The 12,255-nt window shown below is 43.1% G+C and overlaps 1 protein-coding gene across 5 annotated transcripts; it reads left to right on the top strand.

Annotated features, from left to right (window-relative positions):
- The first annotated feature begins 714 nt into the window (after nt 1–714).
- Nucleotides 715–11,630, top strand: LOC307030860 (C-type lectin domain family 6 member A-like). 5 transcript variants are annotated; one of them, XM_079696239.1, is made up of 7 exons: nt 3,075–3,426; nt 8,213–8,302; nt 8,510–8,638; nt 8,723–8,794; nt 9,549–9,691; nt 9,900–10,003; nt 10,597–11,630. In XM_079696239.1, the coding sequence occupies exons 1-7, from the start codon at nt 3,090–3,092 to the stop codon at nt 10,742–10,744; spliced, it is 1,023 nt and encodes a 340-aa protein (XP_079552365.1). In that variant the 5' UTR covers nt 3,075–3,089; the 3' UTR covers nt 10,745–11,630. The 5 variants fall into 5 exon arrangements, with proteins under 5 accessions (XP_079552366.1, XP_079552365.1, XP_079552364.1 ...); XM_079696240.1 differs by lacking the exon at nt 3,075–3,426 and adding an exon at nt 715–850 and having other exon boundaries at nt 8,510–8,794; XM_079696238.1 differs by having other exon boundaries at nt 8,510–8,794.
- Nucleotides 11,631–12,255: the final 625 nt, after the last annotated feature.

Raw genomic sequence — 12,255 nt, 5'->3', positions numbered from 1 at the left:
TTATAATTTATGCAAAATGACTTCAAAAGTGATTTTGTATGTGCCACATTGTATATATAGAGAAAGAGAGTCTACATCAACAAGTGGTTGGAGGTCAGGAATGAAGATATTGGTTTGAGTTTTGGCCACATTTGACTGCTTGCTACTGGGAATATTACATGGGAAACCAGGATGTTAGCATGTATCTTTATTTATCTGTGCTTTATACGTGCTCATGACCATCATATGCAATTAAAGGAAGCTACTTATTGTACTGCTGGGGGGCTGTTTGATAAAGAAACTCTTTAAGATTGGGAGTTTAGCCTTTGAAACAATTTACATGCATAAAAACCTATATAACACACTAGGGAAGGGAAACCCCAACAAACATCAAAGGGCCCCTTTTAGACATGAGTTGGCGGATGGGTTTTGTAGAGGATATGTTCATGTTACCAAAAGACGTGACGTTTTTACTACTGTGAAAAGAACCTTTCTGCACAATTGATACATTTTAAGTACTGTATTACTAATCTACGTCAAAGTAGTTTAAAAGTTTAAAAGGAATGATAGATAGATAGATAGATAGATAGATAGATAGATAGATAGTTACTTTAATATGGTGTGTGTGATCATTGTCTGGTACAGGATTCTTAAGAAGCAAATTTTAATCCTTAGTGGGGGAGTGACTTCCTCAAAAAGATAAAGTGTTTAGAAATTGAAAGTCTTCCTTGGTCACATACTTCAGTGTAACTGCTGTAGAGCTGACCTTCTAGGAAATACTTGACATTCCCATGAGTGATGGAGGAAATCTATGTCAATGTTGAAGGTGTCAAACCCCTAAACTCAAGAAGATCATCAGCAAAACAAGAAGGTAAGTGTGTCAGTCAGACTGTAACATCCCGTCATGTCTGCTAATTTATTCATGTCATGTTAAGTTAGTAAATCAGGTTCATGTTACATTTTTCATGTTTAGTTCATAGCCCAGGTTAGATTTATCTTTAGTCAAGTCTTTTTGTTCACCTGTCTAGTCCTATTATTCATTTTAATGGATGGTAATCCATGGTAATGGTAATCTTAAATTGTAAGATTATATGTCTCTATTTAACACAATGGACATGATTATCACAATGATTTCAGTCTTAAATCTGGATTGTCAATGTGCTTTGGCAATAGTATGTTTTTAATATAGTCATAAATAAAGCTTATGTGAATTTGTCTTGACTCTCAGTTTGAGAAACAAACAGTATTTCCTTATAGTCTTGTTTTTTTGTTTTTGGATAGATATGAAAATGATATGTGACTTCCTCAAATTATGTGTGACTTCCTCAAATTATGTGTGACTTCCTCAAAAAGATAAATTTAGAAATTCAAACCAGCAACCACACTGTTAGGGTGAGTGAAGCAAGCAGGACCCAAATGCAGATAACACTGAAATTGCCTTTATTTCAAGGAGAATAATGTAACTCGGAAAAAACAGCGGAGGACCCGGAAGGGATCTCGGGCGGACGGCCCGGGGGAAGGCAGAGACCATGGAGGGGGTCTCGGGTGGACGGCCCGGGGGAAAGGCAGAGTCCATGGTGGGGGTCTCGAGCGGACGGCCCGGGGGCAAGGCAGAGACCATGGAGGGGGTCTCGGGAGGACGGCCCGGGGGAAAGACAGAGTCCATGGTGGGGGTCTCGAGCGGACGGCCCGGGGGCAAGGCAGAGTCCATGGTGGGGGTCTCGGGCAGACGGCCCGGGGGCAAGGCAGAGACCATGGAGGGGGTCTCGGGTGGATGGCCCGGGGGAAAGGCAGAGTCCATGGAGGAGCGAAGACCACAGCGAGCAAACTCAGGGGGCCGATCTTGAGGGCGAAGGCCGCGGCACTCAGGGAGCCGGGCTCGAGGGCGAAGCAGGCGGCGACGGAACAACTCCGGAGGCCGGGAAGGAACCGGAGCCGGTGGGACAGGCTTCGGCAGGATCCCCCACTGAAGAGGACCAGGAGTTGACAGGACCCCCGGCGAGACAGGTGGCGGCGGGACCTCCAACGGAACAAGACATGGGATTGGCAGGACCCTCAGCGGGACCTCCAATGGAACAGGACATAGGATTGGCAGGACCCCCAGCAGAAGAGTAGTCGACGGGCCCCCCAACGGGACAGGACATAGGGTTGGCAGGACCCCCGGCAGAAGAGTAGTCAGCGGGACCCCCAACGGGACAGGACATGGAGTTGGCAGGACCCCCAGCGGAAGAGTTGTCGGCGGGACCTCCAACCCCGGCAGAAGAGTAGTCTGCGGGACCCCCAACGGGGCAGGACATAGGGTTGGCAGGACCCCCGGCAGAGGGGTAGTAGGCGGGACCCCCAACGGGACAGGACATGGAGCTGGCAGGACCCCCAGCGGAACCTCCAACAGCACAGGACACAGGGTTGGCAGGACCCCCGGCAGAAGAATCGTCGGCGGGGCCTCCAAAGGCACGGGACATAAGGTTGGCAGGACCCCCGGCAGAAGAGTAGTCAGCGGGACCCCCAACGGGACAGGACATGGAGTTGGCAGGACCCCCAGCGGAACCTCCAGCGGCACTTCAGTAGGGACTTGAGTAGGGACTTGAGTAGGAACTTGAGAGGGAACTCGAGAGGTGACTAGAAAGGGGACTCGAGAGGTGACTTGAGAGGGGACTCGAGAGGTGACTTGAGAGGGGACTCTAGAGGGAACTTGAGTTGGGACTAGAGAGGGGCCTCGAGATGGGACCAGAGAAGGGACTAGGGAAGGGACTAGGGAAGGGACCAGAGGAGGGGACCAGAGGAGGGACTAGAAAGGGGACTAGAAAGGGGACTAGAGAAGGGACTGGAGAAGGGACTGGAGGAGGGACTAGAGAAGGGACTAGAGAAGGGACTGGAGAAGTGACTAGAGGAAGGACTTGAGAAGGGAATTGAGTAGGGACTAGAGAAGGGACTAGAGAAGGGACTTGAGGAGGGACTAGAGAAGGGACTGGAGAAGGGACTGGAGAGATTCTAGAGAAGGGACTTGAGGAGGGACTAGAGAAGGGACTAGAGGAGGGACTGGATAAGGGATTTGAGAAGGGACTAGAGAAGGAACCATGGCCACTGAAGCCAGAACTGGGGCCGGAACCATGGCTGCTGGGGCCAGGACTGAGGCTGGAACCATGGCTGCTGGGGCCAGAACTGGGGCCGGAACCATGGCTCTTGGGGCTCAGGCTGCTAGCCTGGACTTGCGACTCCTTCTCTTAGGAGCCGTTTGGAGGCTCCGTGGACCTCCAAAAGCCAGACGAGTTCCAGAGAACGGCTCCTGGACAGGAGCAGGAACTGGGGCAGATGCAAGGGTTGACTCCAGACGAAACACACCGAAGCGTATCGTGTCAGGTTGGGAATTGGGAGGCAGGGAGCTAGCATGCCTGGGGCTAGCAGGCCGGGAATCACACACCGTGAGGAAATTCAAAATCCAGCCAGGTAAGAATTTCACCAAGCCTGGTCTCTCCGTAGCCATCTGGCGAGCCTCTGCCAGAGCAGCCTCTCGCTGCTGAACCCCGGACGCTCCCCTCTATCGATCAGAGCAGTAAGTCAAAGAAAAGGATAAATCCAATAATTCCTGCTCAAATGGATCTGCTGGGCCCATCCTTGGTTGGTTGGTTCTGTTACGGTGAGTGAAGCAAGCAGGACCCAAATGCAGGTAACCAGTGCTTGAATTGGAATAAAAAAGGTGCCAGTACTCTAAATCAGCAACAAGTATTTGGCACAAAGTCATAGTATATCCTATAATGCTGGTGGGTTTTTCTTTACTGTATATGTTAGAAAGGCTCACTGTACTTAAACAAAATGACTCAGGGTGCATCTGAGATTAGAGGGGGTGCAGTGGTAAAGTGCTATTTTTATAAGTGGGGAGTGGACCTGACACCCTCTAGTCTAGGGGGGTCCGGGGGCATGCTCCCCCGGGAATTTTTTTTAAAATATTGAAGTTAGATGCATCAATCTGGTGCAATTTGAGAGCAAAATGAAGAGATATATGGATACCTCTCAACATCCATAATGAAACAACTGTAAACAGATTGACTTTTTCTTTATGGATATAAAAGAAAGTAAAGCTTGACTCCTACTGGCTGGTTAAATGACTCCTCGTCCCTGAGGCCACTACCAGTTTTTTGTGCCATTTTGCTGGATTTATTTGTCAATAGCGTTGCTGCACAAAGTGATAGCCCTCTAGTTTAAATCTACTACCCAAAAAGAAACATATGGAGATGGGTTACTATTTAAAAACATTTCCAAATCTATTTGGGATCCTATCCTCAAATCCTATAGGGGGTCCGGGGGCATGCTCCCCCGGTAAGATTTTTTTTTAAATGTTGGACTTAAATGCATCAATCTGGTGCATTTTGAGGGGGAAATAAAGAGACTACACCCATGTGAAACAAAAATGTATACATTTAAATAATCATAAAATCATAAGTACATGGCCATAACCAATAACATACAATATCCAATATGAAAAAACATTGAAACTTGTTTATTTATTTGTTTTTGGTTTATTTATAGTTGTGAGTGTGCCTGGGCTCCTGAATCGGCCTCTCCTGTCTCCCTCCTCTCCCCCCTGCTCCTCTTTGAGGCAACAGCAAAGACTAGTTTTAGCTCTCAACAAGTTTATCTTACCTTTTTTCACCTAATTAACATTTTGTTTGTATTATTCATGCATATTTTACGAATCACTACCCCCTCAAATGGAAATATGTGTTTACATAAATGGTGACCGAACCGTTTGAGACCCACTGAGATAACTTAAACTAAGTTAACTATCTAAACACTCAGAGAGTAATTTACCTCACCAGAGCTGTAGTTATCAGCCTCTCAGTCTGACAACAAAGGACTCTCCCTCCACCTTGTTGTTGAAACAGCTCCTTATATCCGTTAACGCAGCTAGCTAGCACCAGATGCTAACAACAATACACGTAACAGGTGCGCGCGCTTTCTCGCTCGCGCGCGCCACACATACACCAACACACACCCTCCCGAGCTTGAATGACACACAGAGACCAATCGAGGGCTTTAGTGTATGATCTGTATGAAAGTGGCAATGTCGGCAGGCCACGTCATCTAGACAGCCAGTCACCCTCTGTGAGGCAGAGTCAGACCCACATTTGCGCTGCGTTGCGTTTACAATATATACGTATATTGCCGGCGGCTGAGTACCGGCATTTTACTGAGTACCGGCACCTTGCCGGTACTCAGTAAGAAGTGCCGGTACCACATGGGTAAAAATCAGAAGTGCCGGTACTGCGTACCGGTGAGTACCGGCCCAATTCAAGCACTGCAGGTAACACTGAAATTGCCTTTATTTCAAGGAGAATAATGTAACTCGGAAAAAACAGAACACTCCCCGGTGAACTCGGTCACCAACAAAAGACAAACCAACACTGAACACAGGAAGAGACAAGACTAAATACAGGGAGGGGTAATCACGAGACGAGAAACAGCCGGGCAGGGGAGGAGAAACACAAGGGCAACAGGTGAACACAATCAGACAATTAGACACACCAGGGAAACTAATGACAGGGAGGAAAAACACAAAAGCCTCATCCCAATACCCCTCCTCGACTCCTCCTTTCCTTCACTCGCTTCCCTTCCTTGCGTCTTAGCTCCGCCTCCGTAAGATGCGAGTGAGAGACACGAGGAGGTGACGCAAGGACAGAGGAGTCCTCAGGTATTAATTGGGATGTCCTCGTTCACTCAAACGTCACTCTTAAACGACGTCTGTTAATGATGACATGTGCACAGCTGTATCCCCTCTCATCGGGCTTAACTGAAGAACCCCTTAGAACCGGCCCATTTCTGGTTAAATATTTATTTAAATGAATGAATCTTTCTCTTGTTGGTCAAGGAATTCAATGTATGATGGTTGGTCCTGCTTTTGTGTTCCGTTTTGGTGTAAAATGTAGCCTCCATTTAAATAAAAATATAATTATAGTAATGTGAAAGCCTTTTAGAAATGAATTGCACATAATAATTCCCACGGAGCTGTGAGCAGTTATACATTTATGTGACGCTTTTCCACTCATCTTCCAGTTGTCGGTTTTTCTGTGTTGTAATGGACCAGCTGTGAAGGTGGGGGCGGGGCTTTTATACACGAGTAGTGAAAACACTTCCGCGTAGTCTGCTCGCGTGTATCCCATGGATGTATAATAAGAACTGGATACAGCGTGGGAGGCGGGGCCTCATTCATTCCTATGAAAGTTGCTCATTGGCGCATGGTGATAAAATGGCCCAACTTTTGAGAGAGCGAAACGTCACAGATTACCCGGCATGCCTGACAAGTACCCGTATGTGCGCTCATAGCGCATGCGCTACTTTAACCAAAATGCTCGTTCACATCAAGCACGTCAATTTGCGTACACGTAACAGCACCACACGTTCATGACAGCATGGTAATGATTTGTTATTATGATGAATTTGATATTAACGAGGCGGCAGTTAGCAGCTAACGGCTAGCTAGCAATTATGCTAATGTAAACATCAGTCGTTATGTACTTACATTACGCTGTAACAGGATCTAGTGATATCCAAGCAAGAGAGCTTCATTTAGCATGAAATAATTATTGCACTGTATACAGTATATATATATATATATATATATATATATATATATATACACAGTGCAATAAGCTTCTTAGTGCAATAAGAAGCTACAGGGACGTTCATCTAACGTCGGTAATATTAACTTTATTTAATATAACATTTACGGTACAAGATTTAATCATACAGCCCATTTTGTATAATAATGAATTACAGCAAACATGTGCAATATATCCATTACAGCTCCGTGGGATGGCAGTAAGATGATATGGGTCCATTGTGCATCCATGGGTAAAGATAAACGCATGTAGTGCTGAACCTGCTGAACACGTAACATGAACGTGCCGGGCGGTGCGGTCCCGTGGGTTAGATGCGCGTTCATAATGCAGAGGGAAATAACTCTCAGAATAATGTTATTAGCACATTTTTACAACTTGAGGAACTAATGTTTTTAATAAGGGCTAGACAAGTGTTCATACTGGGTAGTTTATTTAGTTTAAAAACCACGAATATTTTCATCTGAGTCCGGCGCACTTCCTGGGGGCTTGGGTGTATCCTCCCTTTCGTCTCCTCCCGCACCCCTCCTCCTTCACCCCTCCTCGACTCCTCCGTGTGCATTTCAGCTATTGGGACGTCCTTCAAAATGGCGTGTCTTGATCGATTTCCGGGTCAAGTCCCGGAGGAGGGGAAGAGAGGAGTCGAGGAGGGGTATTGGGATGAGGCTAGAGAGAGGGACCAGACAATACACAAGGGAGACAGGGGTTGCGGTCGGATTGTTTAAAAATCAGCTCCTAAGTTCTAACCCTATCTCCTATTCCTTGAACTCTGAGTGAAACGTCATGGGGTTAAGGAATAGTGGATATGAGAATTCAAAAGGATTTAGGAGAAGAGACTGTGGTGCTTTAGTTTAGAGAATCCGACTGCACTTTCACTATCCGACGTGTTTATGATGTGCCAGCGGACGTCATTTTGTGCGTCTGCTGCTGTGGGGAAATTATGAAAACTACAGTTTTCTATACAACGGACTACAACATGGATGTTTAATAAGAACGACGGACTCATCTAGATACTCTGCACTGTGCTCTGATGCTGTTGCTTTATGCTTTATGAACAACAGAGAAACATATTCTTCATGACCAAAATTGGAATTGAAATAAAAAATGAAAATGAAACTTATGCTCGTCACCCTCTCCCTCCGGCCCACATTAATACAAATGATCCCAATACGTATGATTGTATGAACTATGAAAATATCTTGAAATCAATACAAATATATTTATTATAAACGTTAGTCTTTAACACCTATCACTGTGTATATCTCTGGGTCATTTCACTCGGTTAGGAAGGTTCCTAAGCTAAATGGACTATTCGACTTCAGACAGGGAGAACCGAACAGCAAAATAAACCCCAACCTAGACATACAAAACTAAAAGCGTGGCATAACATGAGAATCGTGACACACACTTTCCCCGGTCACATACTTCAGGATAATTGCTGCAGAGCTGACCTTCTAGGAAATAGTTGGCAGTCCCATGAGCAATGGAGGAAATCTATGTCAATGTTGACGATGTCAAACTCCTTAGCTCAAGATCATCTGCAAAACAAGAAGGTAAGAGGGTCAGTCAGAGTGCACTCTGGATTTTGGATTAAACTTCCTGGTTTTCTCTGTGTTCAGGTCCCAGGAGACTTCTCAGAGCGTCTGTTCTCGGTCTGGGGCTGCTGAGTGTTTTCCTGCTGGCTGGACTCATCGGCCTCGCTGTCCACTGTGAGTTTTTCTTTTAATACGTTTAATAATGTCATTTTGAACGTGTGATTTTCAAGAGCAATATTCTTTTCTGAAAGATGCACATTTGACCAAAACATCTATCGTTTTTCTACTTTTCTCCTAGGGCCAAATTAGGAAAACATTTACTTTGGTTTGTGTCAGTATGATTGCATCAGGTCATTTAAGAAACATCTATTTTCATTTCAGACCATAACTCAGTAGGTGGTGCAGCTGCAGATCTCTCCACTGTCAAAGCAAACCTGTCCTCAGTGACTGAAGAGAGAGACAACCTGACTGAGCGTCTCCAGGCCAGAGATCAGCTGATCAACCAGCTGAAGGCCAACCTCACTGAAAAGACCAGAGATCAGCTGATCAACCAGCTGAAGGCCAACCTCACTGAAAAGACCAGAGATCAGCTGATCAACCAGCTGAATGCCAGCCTCACTGAAAAGACCAGAGAGGTGGACAGGCTCCTGAGTTTGATGGACAAGGGTGAGTGCTTCATGTGGGGGTTTGCATAGGGCGCGGTGTATGTAAGATAAATATTATCATAATATTTTTTACAAAATACCTCGATATTGATATTCTAAGGCTGACTATTGATCCTTTCATAAAATAGTTACAGAATGACACTTTTCATTAATGATAATCAAGAATTAGTTTTTAATGACTTAATTGTTAGTGATTTGATTTATAGTTTGTTTTACTTTTCTTCACCCACAATCATGCCCCATACACTTGTGTAGACCACAATATTCATACTTCTCTGTAAACTATGCTTATGGCCAGTTTCCTTGTCTAAATTACTTTTAGTATAAGCAATAGGAAGAAGAACTTAGAGGTATTTTGTTTCAGATATTTGCAGCATAATAATAATAAAGGATAACAAGGTTTCAAACCAATTTAGAACTGTTGCCGAAAGTCAGACCCAGTTTTCCAGTCGGTCTAGTAACTAACACCGAGATGTTGCCACTGTCTGTGTTTAAGTGGATGTCATTGAAGACTTTAACAAGATCAGTATCAGTGCTGTGGTGCCTGACTAGATCACATCGAAACAGTTATTTAAATCCCAAACAAGAGAAGTAGTTGTTCTGCAATGACATTTGTGATCTCTTTTGATCCCTCTAAAAATGCTTAATAAATATTTTTTTTCATTATTATTACAAAAGTGACATTTAATGCACTCAAGAGTTCCATATTCCAGCAGTTAAAGCAGTACATCAACAAGATCTTAAAACTTTTACAGAGAAAACGTGTCATGAAGGATGGAGGAAGTCTGGTTGTTCCTGTTATCTCCTCTCTACTGAGAAAGCTTCCTGGGAACAAAGCAGAGACAACTGCACAGCCAGAGGAGCAGATCTGGTGATCGTAGACAGTTATGGAGAACAGGTAATGTGTGCTGCTTTAACACTTGTGATTGTATAACTCCCTGCTTTTATCAATCAATGTTTTTATTGTACATATAGTAGCACATTTGCGTATCAGCTATAATGATTATGTTACAACAATGGTGTTAATTACATATTTCTGAGCTAGTAAAAAGGGAATAGTATGCTGAATGTTGATGTCCATCCCTGTAAACTGCATTTGTGAACAGGAATTCATCACCAGCATGATCAATGAACAAACTTGGATTGGTTTGAATGACATAAACCAAGAAGGGACCTGGAAATGGGTCGATGGAACTCCACTGACTCTGACGTAAGGCATACAGAACATATTCATATATTTTGGTGTAGCTGCATCCTACTGATGTATATCGGTGTTTTTTTGTATGACTGTCCAAAAATGTATTAATTATTATCAATTTCAGAATGAACTAACATTTTAACATTCATTGCAAATAAAGCTGCTCTGGTGGCAATAGAGAGAATAATTTAACCAGTGCTACTTTGAGAATAAAAATGAGAAATGGTAAAGCGTCTTTCTTTTCTTGAAACAGCAATTCGCCCTAAAATAGAGGAAAGAGTAAATGAGAAGATTTCGCAAGAAAAAGGGTTGAGCTGTGGGTGTGAATGTGTTATAAGCAGTAGGCTATAAGCTGTGGGTTATGAAATAGGGAAATACATAAAGCAGCTTTAATTATGTGTTGGCCACATGTGGCAGCTGTTTTTTTTAGCCTCAATTGGAATGGCCTTTAGTTAATGTGTCCGAATGTTGTCTTTCGCTGTGTGTTTTAATAGGTAAATGCTATATATGAAATGTATATGAAAAGCAATCTAAAACAGAATGCATTACATCTATCACATTTGTGGGAGGATCCTGAAAATCAACTTTCCTATTACCTCCTATAGGTACTGGGGATCGACCCCTGATAATGGCGGTGCAGCGATTGGTGAAGAGGACTGTGCAAGTCTTGTAGATGGAAGGGAAATCAGAGAAAACTGGAATGATCTGCGGTGTACTAGCCGTCTGCAATGGATCTGTGAAAGAATGGCTTAACTTGTGGCTGTGAGGCAGTGGGTTTGTCTTCAAATAGAATGGCTGTGGGTTCAACCCCAGCTCATGCCATCAATATGTTAATGTACCCACTTAACCCCAAATTGCTCTCTTGGCTAATGTGTGAATGTTAGCTTCCTTAAGCAGCTGGCACTTTGTTTGGCTGCCTCTGCGTATGAATATGTGTAAATGCTAGATATACAGTATGCTTTAAGGAGTTATAAAGACTGGATAAGTGCTATATAAAATGCAGCCAATTACCAAAACATTTGTTAATATTTTTACACTACACTTGTTTTACACCTTTAAAAGTGTGATCTCAGTGCTGCATTTGACACTGTTGACCACAACATATTACTAGACCGACTGGAAAACTGGTTGGGACTTTCGGCAACAGTTCTTAATTGGTTTGAATTAAAGGACAGAAAAAACGATCTATTGTTTTTACTTGTTCTTGTTTTATGGTGTGTGAGCTGTGCTGTGTAGTTTTTTTGTATGTTTTGTTTTGTTTATTTGACTGTACAGCACTTTGGTCTGGAGGTTTAAAGTGCTTTCTAAATAAAGCTGTATTGTAATGATTAATTTCAGTTCTGCAATTTTAATCTCCAATCAGCAGCTTTGTTGTCAAGTGTGTAACCTAATTCTGTTCACAACCCGTACTCCGACTGGTACTGCCGTAAAAGTAACGGTTTAGTTTATGACATATTGGTGATGTGTAACCTAATTCTGTTCACAGCCCGTACTCCGACTGGTACTGCCGTAAAAGTAACGGTTTAGTTTATGACATATTGTTGCCAAAAGCAAAACAATAAATAATTTAGTCTGATTTGCACTAATATATAAATAGAGCATTGTTTGTCTTAAATAAATATGCATTTGTTTGATAATGCCTCTTTGTGTTGAAGTCTTCATATTTCAGTTTGGTCCAAATGTTTGTCACCTACCTTAAATACTAAATAACCAGATTCCTGACATTCTTTCTATAATGATTTGCAGGAAGAATCAGAGTAGATTTTAAAGCAGCAGGCATGTTGTTTGCACTATATTAAACAGGTTTGCACTCACACTTTCAACAACAGTTGTGACACCTTCTTTTCATGAGTTCTTTATATATTTGTATTCATTTTTTCTTCTGAAGACTGATTTATAATAATTCTACATGTTCTTGTTATCTCATGTAAACATAATGATCAGTTAGGTGAACAAAAGCAGCATCATGATTTGGCATCACCCTCTTAATGTCTGCAAATTAAAATACTATCTGCCAAACTATATTCAAAGGGTCAACAGTAAAACGAAAGGGAAAAAGACAACAGCACAGTAGTAAGTCTTTTTTTTTCTTTATTCAAAGACAGGATGACATGAAACCAACAACTTGTTCATACCGTCTTAACAACCCCAGTTCCTGTGTACAAGATAAGGGTGAGATTAAAGAGACTCACCGTTAAACTCAAAGCAGCCACATCTAGAAATGTGAATTCATTTATTGGAAAAACCCTTACGGCCCGTCTACA

The sequence above is a fragment of the Notothenia rossii genome (genome assembly GCF_949606895.1).
Source record: "Notothenia rossii genome assembly, contig: SUPER_2_unloc_1, whole genome shotgun sequence".
Lineage (NCBI taxonomy): Eukaryota > Metazoa > Chordata > Actinopteri > Perciformes > Nototheniidae > Notothenia > Notothenia rossii.
Note: the sequence above shows the minus strand (reverse complement) of the source record. Positions and strands in the feature narration are given on the sequence as shown.

Bases quoted from the DNA above. Each gene is read 5' to 3' on its own strand.
- LOC307030860 (XM_079696238.1), top strand. From the start codon at position 3,090: ATGGCTGCTGGGGCCAGGACTGAGGCTGGAACCATGGCTGCTGGGGCC. The intron at 3,427-8,212 runs GTAAGAATTTCA...CTCTGTGTTCAG, and splicing joins GAAATTCAAAATCCAGCCAG to GTCCCAGGAGACTTCTCAGA. The intron at 8,795-9,548 runs GTGAGTGCTTCA...AAACTTTTACAG, and splicing joins CCTGAGTTTGATGGACAAGG to AGAAAACGTGTCATGAAGGA.